The sequence below is a fragment of the Nelusetta ayraudi genome, unplaced genomic scaffold (assembly GCF_046127955.1).
Source record: "Nelusetta ayraudi isolate G7.1 ecotype Tasmania unplaced genomic scaffold, CSIRO-AGI_Nayr_v1 ptg000168l, whole genome shotgun sequence".
Classification (NCBI taxonomy): Eukaryota; Metazoa; Chordata; class Actinopteri; order Tetraodontiformes; family Monacanthidae; genus Nelusetta; species Nelusetta ayraudi.
The window spans coordinates 133,667-151,248 of NW_027466218.1; the positions used below are offsets into that span (position 1 = coordinate 133,667).

General features: G+C 45.8%; 1 protein-coding gene across 1 annotated transcript in view; it reads right to left on the reverse strand.

Annotated features, from left to right (window-relative positions):
* cpne5b (copine Vb) overlaps positions 1 to 17,582 on the reverse strand; it is an 85,589-nt gene that overhangs the window by 61,367 nt on the left and 6,640 nt on the right. Inside the window, exons 2-3 of the mRNA XM_076014291.1 lie at positions 4,587 to 4,627; positions 4,215 to 4,261 (exon numbers count right to left, since the gene is read on the reverse strand). Coding sequence (XP_075870406.1) covers positions 4,215 to 4,261; positions 4,587 to 4,627 — 88 coding nt within the window. The remainder of the gene's footprint in view (positions 1 to 4,214; positions 4,262 to 4,586; positions 4,628 to 17,582) is intronic.

Sequence of the window (17,582 nt, forward strand, 5' to 3'; positions counted from 1 at the left end):
GTCAGTGAGTGAAGTCCCCGGGAAGGAGAGAAGTCCCTCCTTTACTTAGTTTGCTGGCTCTGCTTTACAGGAAGTGTTTGCTCAAACAAGCAAAACAAGCAGTTAAGGACTGCAGCCCCTTGTGGTGTCATCAAGGGAGATAAACCTACTGATACAGGTTTTTTTTTAACAGGCGGCTGTAAACAGAGTGCTAAATATGCCTCCTTCTGGAGATCCTATAAAGAGTATTTTTCAAATGATTAAAAACTGCCTGTAACAAGTGTTTGTCTAAGTGAATGAACAGGTGTAAATACCACACGGCCACAGCCAAACCAAGCGGAATTCCAAGAACACGACTCCAGCTTTGTGCTGCGTCTCTGTGAGGGGGAAATATGTAAACGCAGAGAAAGAAAACAGCTTCCTGCCGCCAGTGGCAACAGCCATTAAACGTCCATGTAAGATCTATACGACAGTGACGTCCACACAGAAGCGTGACTTTATAGACTTTTAAATCTTTTAGCTTTTATTGTTGTTTTAATGACCTGCACCATGCGAAAGTGAAGCCTGCAGGAGAAAGAGGAGGAGGACAGGGAGGAAGAGGACAAGAAGGAGGAGGAGGAAGAGGAGGAGCAGACGGAGGACGAGAAGGTCGAGGTGGAAGAGGAGGAGGAGGAGAAACGGGAGGAGGAGGAGGAGGAGGAGGAGGAGGAGGAGGAGAAGCAGGAGGAGGAGGAGGAGGAGGAGAAACAGGAGGAGGAGTAGGAGAAACAGGAGGAGGAGGAGAAACAGGAGGAGGAGGAGGAGGAGAAACAGGAGGAGGAGGAGGAGGAGGAGGAGAAACAGGAGGAGGAGGAGTAGGAGAAACAGGAGGAGGAGGAGAAACAGGAGGAGGAGGAGGAGGAGAAACAGGAGGAGGAGGAGGAGGAGAAACAGGAGGAGGAGGAGAAACAGGGTGGTAACGTGTAAAGTCTAGCCGAGAGGAGTCATCAGGCAGCAATCAGATCTCGACAAACGCAGATTAAACATGCCAACCACAGCTGTGTTTGCTGATTGAAGTCTGATCACATGATCACCGCTTTAAGCAACGAAGATACACCATACACACACACACACGCGCTTTATTGTGTCTTTAACATGCCGCTGACACACTCTCAGAGAAGCGGCAGCACAGCGCTGTGTGCTGGGTGTCACCAGTAAATTAGACAGTGGGAAAGAAGAAAAGGTCAGACGTGTCACACCCCCATGGAACCCGCAGGGAGCGTGAAGAATTAGCGCCGTCTCTTCTTCCTCTGTGCTCTTTTTGCAGGGGCGAGGCTGCAAGGTTCCCTTCAACTGATGCACAGGAAACGGTTGGTTTTGTTTTTTGTGCAAAAAGCCAAAGACAGAAATTCCTCAGAGAAAGTCCAGGGATGACCAATGAGCTGTCTGGGCAAGATAAAGCCTTTGATAGCATGCGTCTATGTTAGTCTTTATGGATGTTATTAGCAGGAATTAGCAGTGCTTCTTTCTTTGTCTTTACCTCTGAAAGAATAGACTATGGACGCAGTCTTTAGCTGCTTATAGTTTTATTATAACTTTGCTCTTGGAGCTTTGTACCCAAATCACCGTCAGCTCGGCTGTACTGCACACACGAGTAACTCGTAAAACGGTCCGTGTGGAACAACATGTTAAACATAACAATCCTATTGTTACAAGCAGGATTAGAAATGTTTCATCTTTGGCACTTGAAAGTCAATGAAAATAGATTTATTGGCCTACAATCAGAAGCTGATTAAATTTTGTTTTTGCCAAAGGAATTTGTGGAGCCTATATTTTGTACTTTATTATATTTCTCTAAAGAAATGTCCGTGTGTTGCTCATGATATTGTTCCCTTGGTATACTCTAAATACATACTGATAAATAGTGTCTTGGTTTTTGAGGTTTCTCTAATAAAAAATCTCTTTGCCCTGCTGAGACTGCCTGTGCTCGTGGATTAGCAGAAGGTTTAATAAGGTCACAGGTCTGTATCACTGAACACCAAAATGAAAAACAATGTTTTCCTGCTCTAGCTGGGTGCATTTTAATTACTGCTTCACCCACAGCGCTCTTTTTGCTCAAATGTTTCTCTGTTCCTGAGTCGATATGTCACACACAACAATCACTTTCCTGTAAAATGAGATTCCAATTGCTTTGCTGTGAGATACGTACTGTATTAGTATTCACGCCTGGCTGAGCTACATAAGTGGATTCTCAGTTTGTAAAAAAAAATAAAAAATAAAAAGCAGCCTTTGGACAATAAAGAGGGGGAACAGAGAGCCAAACAAAGCATGTTAACTTGCAGTAGTGTTGACACGTTGATGCCAAAAGTGCTCCGAGGTTGTTAAACTTTAACGGCTGCAGAGGGGACGAGGGACCTGCGCGGTCGGATGACACCAGTTAGCAAGTGAAAATCCTCATTAAATGTAACTGATGCAAACGCTGCAGGTTATTGTCTGAAAACATTAGCCCCCCCCCCCCAAAAAAAAAGTGTGTGTTGACTCACCAGTTTGAATTCACTTCCTCTTTCCGTTTGTTTATTTATTCATCTATTTGTTTATCCAGTTGGGATCAGTCCGACTAGCTCATGAATCTTTTCCTGTGTTTGATAGTTTTGCTTGTGAAAAAAAAAAATATTAAATGTCACATGGAGGTGTTTCACAGCTGCCGACTCTCTCTGAGAATCCCCGCAGTTGTAAGATAATAAACAGCCGCGGTACATTAAGGTCGTGAAATGAAATGAACTCTCGTTACGTGTGAAGGGGAAACGCTCGTCACGCTAATTGCACCTGACAGGAAGAACTACCTGTCTCAGGCCGTAACGATCAAATCGTCACAACAGAGGCCGTGGTCTAGGAGGGACTCCTTGAATGGCGCCGATAGATAACGCAGCTTTGCTTTTCAACCCGCGGACTCGGCGCCCCGCTCGGCGACACCCACACAGCCATCTGCTTTGGAAAACAAGGCCGCGTAAGTGCGGCTTTAATTATACGATGATCATTGTATTTAACAATGGGCGCCTCAGGAACTGAAGGTTGTATGATCTAATTGCATTAAATGGTGTTTCTGAAACACAAACTCAGACACAGAAAATATCTGGTCAAGACGTTGAAAATGTACATTTGCTCTTCTGGAGGCTGAATTGGTCTTCCAGGAAGTGGTTCCTCCTTCACCTGGCCTCTTTTAAAGCACCTTCAGCTCATCGTTCATTTTCTCAGAGACTCTGGGGGAGGAGACTCAGCGGCCAGGTTGCCAGGTTGGACAGTTTGGTCGTCAGAGCTGATTCAGTGGGTTGTTCTGCATCATGCTGGTACCAACTTCCTCAGCTTGCAGCGGCACAAACCGATTGGGCTACTTTGAATGTGGGAGGCTGAAGGTTCATCCAATCACCTTTCATATTCTTGTACTTCTTTTTTTATTCTTTATTATTATAATATTATTTTTGGATGTGTTCAACTTGTCTCTCAAAGACTGCTGATGACAGAGTTAAAGTTTTGCTTCACCTAATTTACCTTTTTAACGATGATGTTTTCACATTTGTGTTTGTGTGCTTACTATAGAACTGAGTGAAGCTGCTACAGAACAGCATCAAAGACCCAGTGGTTCCAATTTAGTGGCATTTTTATCTTGTTTTTATGGTGACCCGCTTAATTGCACATATCACTTATAAAAGCATACGGTTGGGGTAAACATGCTCTTGGCCTCTGTTGAAATGTGCAGGCACAACAATCCCGCCTCCACCAGTCAGACCAACATTTATTTAAAAATATAAATATCATCACAACATAACATTCCCAAGGGTCATTATATTCAGTTATTCTATATGGCAACAACAGAGTCTATTTTATGCCATCTTACATTACTCACAATATTACACACTGGGCCTTTAAACAACAAAATACATTCTTAGGTTAAACTCCATAAACCAAACAAGGTTAAAAAAAATAAAATAGAATAAAAATCTGTCATAAAGCCACCCCAGTGTTCTATTTATTCCACAGAGTCCCAGAGACATATTCATCCTTACAGTTTGTTCAGCGTTTGGCTGCTGCAAGCAATTAGACAAGATGTGTTTGGCTACGAGCTCGTTGTGCTGAAGAGTGATTGCCAAACCGCCTGAACAAAGTTGTAAAACAGGAGCTGCACGAGTTTCCAAGTGGTTCACTCTGCTTTCCAAACACAGCACAGTGTGTGTGTGTGTGTGTGTGTATACACTCACCTCTCTCCACTGTTTTGTTTCTATTCCTTGTGTATAAAGGACGCATACTGTAAAAGGGGTGTGGGGGGAGGGGAATCAGAGAGCGAGAGAGAGAGAGAGAGAAGATAAAAGACACGATATGTGTGAGGAATGAAAGAGTTACGATGAGAATCAGAATAAAACGGACTCAAACTTCAAACGGGACATAAATTGGAGGGTTTCGACAACCAGCGCAGGCAAAACAACCATTTCCCAAGCGACAGAGCGGCACATTCAAAAGGAATGAAAGAGGGGGAAAGGATGAAAACGGAGCAGAGCTTAAAGACGTCTATGCACCTTATTCAAATTTAACAAAAAAGAAAGTGTGCGTGAGCAAAGCGTCAAGAAACTCACATGGGTCCGATTTAGAGAAGGTGTCTTTGTCCAGCAGGTTCCTGCAAAGAAATGAAAGAGAACACATGCAGTTGTTACACAGTGAAGGCAGAGAGCCACTTGAACGTCACTTTTGAAAAATACATTCCCTTTAGTGCTCGACACCATTAATATGTCACTGGCATTGTGACTTTATAACAGTGTAATTCTGTCAACAAGCTCCATACTTTTCACGGCAACCGTGAAGTAGCTTTTAAAGTGCCAGTGTGTGAGATTGAGAGGCCCCTAATGGTGACGAGGTGTACTGCAAACAACAGCCACATGGAGTGGCTCCATGTCCTGGACTGCTGGAGGTGTGCAGTGTACAACCGTACAAGCGCCTCCTCACAAGGGAACCCACTTTTCATGTAGATTTCATCTGAGGAATTATTTTATGAATTCAAATATGAAAGTAGGCGTTTACCAAATGCATGACGCATAAGACTACAGATGTTTTGCAACAACGATGCAGTGATTGCACGGAAGCAGAGGGAGAAACACTGCAGTGTGCAAGCTTGGGGAAGATAATTATTCATTCCGTCAGCAGTGGCGCTGCTCCAGCACCAACATGACCTCTCTGGACGCCAACATGCGTCCCCCGTCACTCCGACATGAGTTAATGTCAGGGCTCTGGAAATAAAATACATATAGCTCAAGAATGAACGATTGAACGGGACCTTTCATTAGACCTGGTAAAAAACAGGAGCCGTGTCAGAGGCAAAGGTTGTTGAAGAACACGGCATTTAGCCCTAATTATAATTGTACCATCCATTTACGGACTGATGGGGTTTCCGAGCGACCGATAAGTACGGCAGCCGGTGTCAGGACTCATCATTGCAGTGCAGATCACATTTCATCTGAATCCTTTGAACATGACGCGCCATTAGTGCCTGCGGCATTTATTTACTGCAAATTCCAAGACAGGAAATTACAGGCTTGTGCGATACGAGGAGAGGAGAGGAGAGGTCACCCCGCCCGTCTGACTGTTTCCACCATCACGCACCTGTCAGTTTGCTCAGAGGCTCCCGTCTCCCAAGTTGAAAAACGATTGGACGAGACAAGACAAGGACATGTAAAATCAATATTTTTTATTTCTATTGTGCGTCAAGCAGCAATAGTTGGGTTTTGCTTAGCAACACGCCTGTTTTTCCCCTAATGTCTTTTTTATTGGGATGTTACATCTTAAGTGGAGATGATGGTGACGGCGACATCACACAAAGCCTTCAGGCGAGCCGTGCCTCGGTGTTATGGGCAAAAACGCATCAGGATGGTGAGGTAGGATGCGTTTGTCGCTTACGAACGAACAGCTTCATGAATATCAGAAGCAGGTTCTCACTGAGAAAAATAGGACAATATATGTTGCTAAGCCGTCAAAACGGAGCTAAAAAATAAAGCTGTTGACCGTCGCGCGCTCGCCAACATCGGTGTTCCTAGTCACCTTCGTTGTGATGCATGTGGTTTACGTGCTCAAATGTAAGCAAAACAAAACAAACAATCCAAGTAACGAGACTTGCTCACTTGCTTTGCCTTTTCCAAACGTATGTAATGAATAAAGGGGGTATCACCGCATCAACACCTGGTGAACTTAGAGGCTAAACTGACTTTGAATGACTGAAAACAACGAGTGGCTGCAGTCTGAACGACACTTTGGTGTGGAAAAATGCGCATACATCAGCTGCACCCGCTGCCTTCACACGAACACGTTCTCTCGATGCACAGGCTCTGGGAAAACTTCCCTCGCTTGACGTGTGCATTCCATTTTTTTTCCGCCTGGCTGATTGCCATCTCGTGCTCCTGTGCGCTGTCCTCCCTCCTCTTCCCCCAGGTTTGTCCCTTCCCGAGGCCTTTTTCGATGCATTTCCGTGGAATCTATCTCTCCCTGAATTAATCTCTCAACCTCTGTCCGTGTTTCAAGTGTCCGTCTCGCACCTCCATCACGCTCGGCTTGACCTTTCCCCACAGCCCGCCGGAGGCTCTGGTGTATGTGCTGTGTGGAATCAAGCACTATTGTTTTCTGGCGTTTACTACATTTCGCAACTCAAGATGGGAATTTTTTTTTCTTCTCGCAATCTCTCTTTTACTTTACATGGCATTTTTCTCATTCCTGCTCCTCCTCCTCGGCTGTTTATAGCAGTCGCGACCCTGAAAGATTCAAATGCTGAAAATTTCGAAAAAGACAACCATGGCACGTTTGTATGAAGGGCCAGCAACTGCATGACGCAGGATTTGTGCAAATGGGGTTTTAATTGCAAATTGTTCCAAACAGATGCGGCTGCTGCTACAGCAAAACGGAGGAGGAAGCAAATTGGTGCACGCCCAGGACATCATTACCACGGCACGTTCAAAGCAAAGAAGTTCTTGTTCCCCGTTTAAAGTTGCAAGTTGAATGATTTTCTTTTCCCCTGTTTAATTTATTAGTTCTTTGTCTCCAAACACATATTCAGCTGGATTCTTTCCATCCAGCGGGCTACCCTAACGACCCTCAAAGGGTACATTAGCATACTGCGTGGTGCAGCAATCCCAGTACATTCGAGCTCCATCGGCTCACGTAATGAGGGTGTTCGCGGGACCTCGAGCAAACATTCCGCAGCACGGCAAACAAACAGTGTAAACCGCTGCACTGTAGGCGGCTGGAGCTACGCCAACTTAATAAATCGGCCACTTCCTGTGGACGCAGCATGCAGATTTGGCTGAAACGTGAAAATCAATATGCGAGATTTAACATTCACCGCGACGCCTCGAAGTCAGCAACTCATCTGATCAGCTGCTCAGGTACCAGCAGAACAGGAGATGTTACACGACCATTGGAGACTGGCAGTAATAAAACGACAGCTCGCTAGATAGAAGAGAGATTCACACTTGTGTGTGTACACACACACTTCTGGAAATCAGCATGATAGTGACGACACGCCAGCCAGTCGTTGGCTCCACCCGCTAAGGTCACCTGACAGCCTTGTGCTGTTCATATGTAGAAGGTCCAACAAAGAATTGATTTTTCCTTTGCAGGACAGTTTTCACAGGGCAGTAGGGCAAAAAAAAATCAGATTATTATCTTGGCATCCAGGAAAAGCACCCAACAGCCAATCACATTATGCCGGTCACGTGACACAGACGGTTGAACAACCTGAGACTCAACGTGAGGAATGTCCTCCACAGAGACACACATGGCTTCCATCAACCTGCAGCAGATTAAGGAGGAAATAAATGACTTGTAATTTCTTCTACAAACTCCAAAGCCAAAGCCGCAAAGCCCTCAGACCTCTCAGTCTGTGGGAGATGAAGTTTGACCCGCAACGGCGAGAAAGCCGCTCTCCACCCACGTCTGTTGTCTCCGAGCGTCTCATTATCACGAGCTTGACTGTTGAGTTTGATGGCTTTTTCTTTTCTTTAAAAAGGGGCAATCGCTCTTCGACAAACCATTTACACGGATTATTAATTTTATCTTCTGCTCGGCGGGGGCGGGCTGTTGATGGGGCGGAGGAGGACGACTTTCTTGGAGATCTAAAAGCGGCGCCATGATTAGGTGGCGTGTGGGCGGATCCCTGGCCTTTCATTTCTTCTGTGTTCCTCACACAGAGTGTCAGCGGCTCCCTCAGGTGTCAGGGGAGCCTGAAGCTCCCCTGCCTCAGGTTTCCAACCCCACCCTGGAGACCCTGGTGGTTTCTTCTACACAGAGAAGCAGGCGGCAGCGGCGGCGAGCCGACTCCTCCTGCTATTGCGGCTGCGCCAACACTTGGCATTCATCAGCGGGCGCCTCGCCGACAGTCGACCAAGCGTGGAAGCGCCCAACCAATTATTTCAGCATTTCCCTTTCTGGCTTCTCCTAATTTAGCACACGGTTGTTGTTGGCGGTCCAAAATAAATCAGCCTCGTGTCATCCACCGCTGCCTCCTCTTCCTCTCTCACTTCCACCTCCTGTTTATCTGCCGGCTGTGTATGATGCCTCGCCATTATCTGTTATGTTAAGCGTAGCCTCCTCTTGCTTTCATCCCAGTGTGTATCTGCTATTTTTTACCCCCTCGCCAGCGTTCAGTCGGAAAATGCTGAATTTTGTAAGGCGCGAACGGCGGGAGATCACACGCTCCGACCCGGAAAAAATTGAAACATAAACGCAGAATTTCAAAAACAGTCCAATTTCAGCGTGTACTCTTGACGTGGTGCCACAAGGACGAGTTAAAAGGCAATAAAGTCACTCCTTTGGTTTCATCCACGTCCAGTATCCTATATTTACAGCCACTATGTTCAGCGGTTTGTTACAAAGTCATCTTTCACTGCCGCAAACCCTAATCAATAACCTTTTGGAGACGAAACAAAAAATTCCCATCCAACTGTCAAGGATAACCATGTTTAATAATTAACCCTGACTGATAGAGTTAATAACATAAATATAAGAATGTTTCCTTTTTAACCCATGTACTTGTGTTGTTTTCTATGTGTTGTGCCAAAATGATAAAATGATGGTTTATTTTAGGGTTATTGTTTTCAAAAATTCCTTCTGATGGCCTTGTCCACGGTTCTGTGCTGCTAAAACACTCATTTCAAATGGCAGTCAGTCATAAGATACACACAGGTGGTTTCCTTTGGGCCAATCACAAAGACGTGAATAAACCGACATCATCGCATGAGCGTATTATTACACTTTTATTTAATTACAATTATGCCAAGAGTGTTAAAAGGTGATTCAAACATGATTTTGCAAATGAGCAACAAATCTCCTGTGCAACTGATTACCATCATAGATTGGGAAATTTAATTTGCAAGCTGTTAAAAACAAGCGCGGGACAAATAACAGCGCACGGTGCTGTTGTCTGTGCTGTGCTGTGGCCTTGTCATGCTGCTCCCAATCCTCACACACAAAAAAAAACCAAACCAACACTAACAGCAAATCAGTCAGGGAGGCTGTGTAAAAAGACTCCTGACAACAAAGCAGCAGGAGCCCAGAGATCCAGAAAAGTGTCATCCAACCTCGTTGAAATGATGCTTTAATCCCACGGCGCCGCAGCCTCTTGGCGCCTTCCACACCACAACAATCCTGTCCTACATTTCTCCACACTCTTTGTTGTAAAAGTGCTGCAACTTTGCAAAGCAGCTGAGCGAGAGCGGCGCGTGTCTACACCTTCGGTCGTAATTAACTGCAGCGTGAAGTTCTGTTTTTGGGATAATTTTGTCCCACGCCGCACGAAACAGAAGAAGAAGAAGAAGAAGAAGAAGAAGAAGAAGAAGAAGAAGAAGAAGAAGAAGAAGAAGAAGAAACTGTCATTTCTTCCAACGTGGAGCCTGGATGAAAGCAAACGATCTCTCTTTTTAATTTTTAATTTATTTATTTTTTTAAATATCAGAGCGTGGAGAAACTTTTCATTTGGGGCCTTAAAACAACTGCTGCTGCTGCTGCTGGATTAAAAATTCAAAAGGTGCCACCAGATTAGCATTAGCTGTTGCGTAATCCATTTCAAAGGGATAGGCAATACCAAGGGGGGCTTCGCACCAAGTTCCTGAAACCCAACCCCCCCCCCGCACCCCCACACTATGCAAATGAGGCTATGAAAAGATCTGAGCGGCAGCGGAGGCAGGCAGTTTTGGGTGTCTCTGCGCGCACTGGGGAGAGAAACTGTGAAAATGATGTGAGTGCAGGAATTAAGGCGAAATCAAATGGAAGAACAAGACGAGGAGAGAATGTGTGTCAGAAGTCTGTGTTTGTGTGAGACGGAGAGAAGTGGAGAGAAATGAAGTCCTGGGAGATTGGATCAGAAATAGACCGAGCAGAGCGGAGCTGCTGCCGCACAGTGAGGAGTGAAAAGAAAAGGAGAAGGAAAAAGCCCCCCAAGCCCCCCAGCCCCCTGAAATCTGACTTTATTTGCGGAGATCTGACGCCGAGAACAATAATTAGGCGGCTCTTCCACACCGGCCTTGCGGCAGGTCCAGCACCTCTACCACGAGTGGCTCCGTTTGACGAGGCCTTTCAACACGTGAAGTTCAGACTCATTAGGAACAACGAGTCAGCGTAAAAGGAGCACCGTGGCCCTCCTCATTAAAACCCTCTGAGGAGATGGACGGGTCTTAACGGCCAGCGATACCCGCCGCAGTAGGGCACAGTGCGCTGCATCCGCCCAGTGCCACCGGCGTTTCCTTTGGCGCCGGGCCTCGAGAAATAGATCCGAAAAAAATCACCCTCCTGCATGAATTTAAATCAATGTTCTCTCGAAAAACATTCCTTGGAAACTCGCATCGCCAGAGACGACTGAGAGAGGCGTGTGTGCATTCAGGGCCAAAGGTTCCCTGTGCGTATTTCAGCTTTGCTGGGAAAGTTTGTAGGAGTGGAATTCACTTATACGGCGTTGCGGAACCTGGAGTGACCTCTTGTCTGAGCGCGATGCAGCAACGCTCCCAGCCGGGCGGGGAGGGAGGGGTCGGAGGGGTGGGAAAAGCAGCGCAGCTCTCCGCTGTTTAGGCCAGTTGTGCTGCGTTCGTCGGAGGAGTTGGCAGAGAACAGAGATGAAGACTGAGTAGAAGTCGTGAATTATTAATACATTTTGCCTGGTTGCTGACAGAAGACCTGACAAGCTAGAAGAAGAGGGACAGTGGATATATCTCGAGACGGATGCTGAGGTTGGAACTGCAGGCTGGAGCAGGAAGACTGAAGAGGGGATTTATTGTTGTGGTAGACAAATCGGTCCAAATATTGTTATGACTGTATGTTTGTATGCACTGATTACTACATTTAAAGGGGCTCTATGAAGAAGAAAATGGCTTTTCAGCTCTTCAACGTGTCTTTTTGGTGTTGCTGCCATGCCAACTAACAATAACAAGTAGGAAAAATGACATCTTGTGCGTTTGTAGATGGGCCTGGTTTGCAATGTGAAATGTTAAATGAATCGTTTGTATTCTGCACAGTTTTCTATGTCACAAGTCGGATTATCCCAGTCACGCCTCTGCACTTTCTTTTTTTTTTTTAATGTGGGCGAAGCATCACTGCATGAGAGCTAGTAGCCATCTTCCCTGCAGTGAGGAAGCAGTAAGCAGCTGGCCAATCCAAAGAAAGTAAGCTGTTCTAAGGCGGAGCCACGAGTGGAACAGGTAGGGGAGGGGGGAGAGAAAGTAAGAGAAACACTTGGGGTGTAAGGCTTGTTGTACATCTCAAAATAGGAGCTTTGACCAGAAGAAACTTGTTTGAGTTTATAGTAGAGCATCAACTTTGCTTTATGAAATGGGGAAACGACCATCGTAGAGCTCCTGCAAACTGCTAGACTGCAAAGCAGTGGTTTTTAAAACATGACTCGGTGTAAACCTGCCACCAAAAGTCAATCTCCTGATGACAGAGTGAGGGATGAGCTAATGAGGGCTGAGGTGGCTGGAGGACAGAGTGAAAGCTGAGGTGTGGAGATACATAAAGAGTCTGACAGACCGAGGAAGAAAAGGAGGCGGCTAATTAGTTTGCGGGGGCACAGTGGGGAAATGCAGCGCGGCGTTATTAAAATCAGGATGATGAATGCGGGCGAGAAGTCTCGCAGGGCCTCCGTCGCCGCCTCCCGTCAACCTCGGCTCGCTCTTTGTGCCGCCGCCACTGCCGGTGCTTCAATAGCCGCATCCGTGCACGATCGGGCCAATGCAGAGCGGCGGCGCTGCTTCGGTGTCAGATCGATGGCAGACCCCGAGCAGGATTGTTTTTCCCCACCAGCTGTTGAATTATTCAGGTCAGGGCTTCCTCTGGGGAGAACCCGGCTCATCCCGCCAGACAGACGCAGTCGGGCCGGCCGGTGGCCTGGCAGGGAAACTCGGGATCATCGCAAAAAATTCTCAGCAGCCCTGGCTTGTGTTGCTCGTGGCCGCAGTCAAAACAGGTCAGTTTACGGGCAGCATTACAAACAAGCGTGGTGGCGACCTCGCTGAACCCGGGGGCCCAGGGATTGGCCAGGAGCCGCCGTTCCAGGAGGAGCTTCATGCAAAATTAATGGACGGACGTGGCAGTTTTCACACCGCAGTCACCTGCTGCTGCGGCGGCTGCAGATGCAGCAACACGTTGGCTTTGTGGCGAGAAACGAGGCGGTGTCACACTGCGACTAACGAGACAGCAGGGAAACATTCAGCTCCGTGCATCTGGATTTTGGGGGGGGGGGGGGGGTGAAATGAAAAGAAACTGATTCTGTTGTATGAAAAATAGATAGATAATGCAGTTTAAGGTCATATATTCTGTAAACTTTAGTTAATTGGTGTTAATAACACAGTAATAACACAATAATATGTTATTGAAGCATTAGTTTTAGTGTAAGCAGCTCGGCAGGAAGTTGTAAACAGAGGGCTAAATAGTGTTCTCCAGATCTACAGAGGGTTTTATGGCTTATTAAACCTACTAGACAGTGCTAAACCCATTTAATTACAACTTTGAGTCTTACTCCAAACACATCCACGTGAAATGATTTTAAGCTGCCTGGAATTCAAATCTAAATCGTTGAAGACGAAAATTAAGAGTAACAGCTGTCACCAGGGGACCTGCACCAACGAACCCTCACCTCTCATTCTGAATCATGACTTGTACATTTGTAATACTAACCAGCAACTTGTTTTTACGGTACATCATTGTTTTAAAATTCACCTCTGACCTCTTCGACACTCGTGTGAAGTTTTGCCATATTAAGCACTTGAAGCTGAGGCTGGGAAAAAGAATGATGCCGTTGGCTGATGAGACCTTTGACCCGAGACCTCAAGTTGATATTTGTTTATGCTTGAAGAAGTTCTCCTCGACTTGGTGTTCACAGAGCGGCTACACACACTGCTGCGTGAAAGCTCTGTTAAAAAAAAAAAAAGGTCATGAAAAATTCAATCAAGATACATAGCGAGAAACTCGTGGTTTAACGCCTCACATTACCCACAGTTCTATCCACACGACTCAAGCTCGCAAATCCTCCTCCAGGTGCAACAGCGGAACTCTCAAGCCAAAAATCACCGGGCCACAAAAGCAAAAAGGGACATTTCTGGAAACCTTCTAGAGGAATTCAATGTGTGAAATTGAAGAAATCTGAATGAGACTGCAAGGGAAATGATTCTAAAATATTCTAACAAATGGAAAGTGCTAGGATTAATAGGAATTCACTGTAAATTCATTCATTCATCTTCCATACCCGCTTAGTCCCGAGCTCAGGGTCCTGGGGGTCAGCTGGAGCCTCTCCCAGCTGTCATAGGGCGAAGGCAGGGTGACACCCTGGACAAGTGGCCAGTTCATCGCAGGGCCACATAGAGACACACAACCATTCACACTCACACTCACACCTATGAACAATTTAGAATGTTCAGTTGACCTCACATGCATGTTTTCGGACTGTGGGAGGAAGCCGGAGAACCCGGAGAGAACCCACGCAGACACAGGGAGAACAGGGAGACTCCACACAGAAAGGTCCCAGGCCCGGAATCGAACCCACAACCTTCTTGCTGTGAGGCGGCAGCGCTAACCACTGCGCCACCGTGTCGCTGGAAATTCAGCATTTTTTTTTTTTTTTTTTTTTTAAAGGATTTAATTCTGGGATACACATTTTGCTGTAGAGATGTGTGCACCTAACATACATTTTCAAATATTCCTTCACACTTGGGTGATAACTGAAAAGCAGCTTGCAGGGAGAGGAAACAAGAATAGAGACATTGTTAGCCACAGTGTAGCTGTCACACGTTCAGTGAGCCTGATTTGTTCTCACAAGCCACTGCAGAGAGACTAAATTTACTTATTAAAGTAATAATAGAAAAAAAAAACATCCTTAAACAAATTGTTGGGCTCAAAAGCGTAGCTGTGGCTGTGATAGTTCTGCTGCTGTGTGAACGATTGTAGAAATGACCCACGCGTGAGGTGACGGAATGCACCGTACCAGGTTGCTTTAACCAAATCAATGTTTCTATCACCTGCTCGACCCACTTCAGATATAAGCGCTCCAGCTATGTCATCACCCTCTGTCCACCTCTCCTCTGCCTTCTCACCCGATTTTTTTTTCTCTTTGATTCATCTATTGAAAAACCATTCATTCCACCCACTCACTATCACACATGTCCAGCTTTTCTGTTCCACACAGGACAGTCTCGGCCCAATCTGTCCACCCTGCTCCACAGCCAGAGCTGAAATAGCCTCATACCAAAAAGAGACAAACAGTCCCACATCCGCTCCCAGGGTGTCCTCATTGCAGGATGCTGACAAGTCCACAGTTGGTGAAACTGGCGTTCCAAATAATGATGTCATCATTTTACCGCTGTTCCATCAGCGCTGTGTTTGTAGAATTTGCTAATTATTTCAGTTTTTACTGAAGAGCACGACAGGATAGAGTCAACATTACTGTTTCCAGCGTTTCTGAGAGTTCTTTGGGTTTTTTTTAATTCTCACTGTCTTGAACTAAAAATCCTACAAAACAAAAGAATCTCATGCTGACTTTTATGAGTGGAATTGCTTCCTCTGATACCAATAAGAAAGATGCAAGAGTGGCTGCAAAGCTGCAACGGTATAAAGTCTGCATTCTTGTGCAGCGGCCAGGTGTGAATGAGGGACCTTCAAGTGGACGCAAGCTCTGTCCACTTGCACACACACTAGCGCAGCTGCTGCCAGTAAACCTGCCGTGCACATCTTGAACGTGGGAGTCGACTCAGAAGTGCAACATTGTGTCTTTGAAACGTCCTCAAATAGAAAACAAAAAACAAAGACGTAAATGCAGCTACATGTGTGGGAGGACGCACAGCTTGACATTTTGAAAGAGTCTCAACATCCTTCACACAAAGCTCCTTGCCCCCTTCCCTCCTCGCCGCTGCTCCCGCTGGTGACTGGAGGAATCCATCACCTGCGCTGGCCTGCCATTCAAAGCCCGTTGGCTCATTGAATCTGATTAGGTTTCCCAGCACGGTGGCCGCGGCCCTCGCCAGGAAGGGATCTAATGAATGAATGAATCTAATTGCCAGCTGTGATTTACTTCCCTTAACGGCGCAGAACTGCGGCAGTCATTAAGATCCCATTACTCCGTCAAAGATGCCGAGGACAGATGCTGCATGTGCTTCACAATGAGAGCAGTTTGCGCTGACGACTGTTTGTTTAGGCACCTGTCCAGCGTTGGCAGATTCTCCTTGTTTTGTTTGTCTCTGGAGTTAATATTGAGAATATTTGGAAGTTTAATTCGTATCTTTTGATTCTTCCTGTCGTTTCTGTGTTCTTCATTCTTGTTGCCATTTATTCCTCTGGGGCATCAACCATTGTCATTGCTGGATATTATCTGCAGGTGGTTTGATAACTAGGTGGTGGTGGTCATACGCCAATGTTCTGCAGACCTGCTGTTGCATTCCAGTATATGTTCTCAGTGTATCTATAATCACTCATTCCTGGCAGTTCATGAACTCGCAGTCAATACTGTGAGAAAACATTTTTTGTTTTCTTTTACTGCTTCAGACAATATTTGTTCTTATCGATGTGGGTTTAGCGAGCAGACGTTCTCATTATTTCGGAAGCCCGGACTGAAGACGTAACTGCGTAAAACTTCTATAAAATACAGATCCGGGAGTCCAGAGGAGAAGAGATGTGCAGACCACTGGCCAGATGTGAATGGTTGCTCTTCCAATTAAAAAGGATGACTCAATGCGACCGGCGCTGCCCCTGAATGCAAATTCAACACTTCCAACACTCCTCAATACCTGACCTGCGGCAAGGTGAAGACACAAAGTTCTGCCGTCCGCAGCAGGAACAGGATGTTTTTGCAACATTCCCGGAATGTATCAATGGTGTTTAACACTAATTTAAATAAAAGAAATCAGACCAAAACATGAAAATTATGCTATGCTGATAAACACTGCTGAAAGACACTGTTAAAATATTAACATTATGTTACTGGGTGGGTTTTCCTGTTTGTTCTTTTTATTAATTTTTCAGCCTTTGCTGTTCTGGAAATGCACTGCTGCTGGGGGATAAATAGTTGAATGGTGACCATTCAACAACACTGGAGCTCTCATCCAGGACCATGAGCATAACATTATCATGAAAAACAACACTTGACCTTTTAGGGTAGCAAAACTCAAAGATTGGATTCAGATTCCCTCAAGAATACAGTGTAAACTATCAACAGCGCTTTTCAGAAGGCAACACACTTGGGGGTGGAAGTGGGGGCTGGTGCTATAAACATTTGTGAAATTGTTTCCTGCTTCGTTGCGCATGTTATTTACCCTGACACACCAAACAGATTGTTTCCTTCGGACTTCACTGACGCATCCATTCTGGTAAAACAGCCCATAGAAGGCATTTGTGAAAGGCAAGCCAAGCTGGGAGGTGATTGGACAAAAAGTATTTGTCATCATTTTCAAACGCACCACTCAGTTGTTCAACTGAAAGACATTATCATACATCAACACTAATGTCTATTAAGAAAAGTCTTGGTGCTACTTTAATTTTACTCAAATCTTAATGCGAAAATGTTTTTTACAACTCGTAGTAGCGTCGCAGTCCTGGTCTCCTCCTGTAGTTTCTCTATGCATCTACTGGAATTTTAAGGAATTTTTTTTTAATTGTCCATTGATGGTTCTCATTATGAATGCGACACACACTTCCAGGTAGAAATGTGAGTGCAAGGAAAAATACGTGCAGCGATTATTGAGTTTGTGACGAAACACCTGCCGTCTGAAGGCCTCGCCCGAGGACCGTCTGCTTCCAGGAAACTTATTTCGCTCTGGTCACAGTTTTGGCTATTGGGGACAAGCAGGAGGCCATCAGTCCTTCACCGCTGAATTTTTGACTTTGTCTCCACAGGACGCCTCGGTGCTTGCCAAGAGCACCAGCGAGCCTGCCTGCCAAGAGAGCACAGATCAAAGCCGGGCTTCAAGCCTCTAACCCACTCCAGCCAGTGTGACAGCGAACCATCATTAACACACAGAGGACCCATCCCCCTCCACACACACACACACACACACACACCCTTTAACCCTTTAACCGCGTTGCTCTCGGTTCGCAGACTTGAAAAGAACCTCATCTCAGTC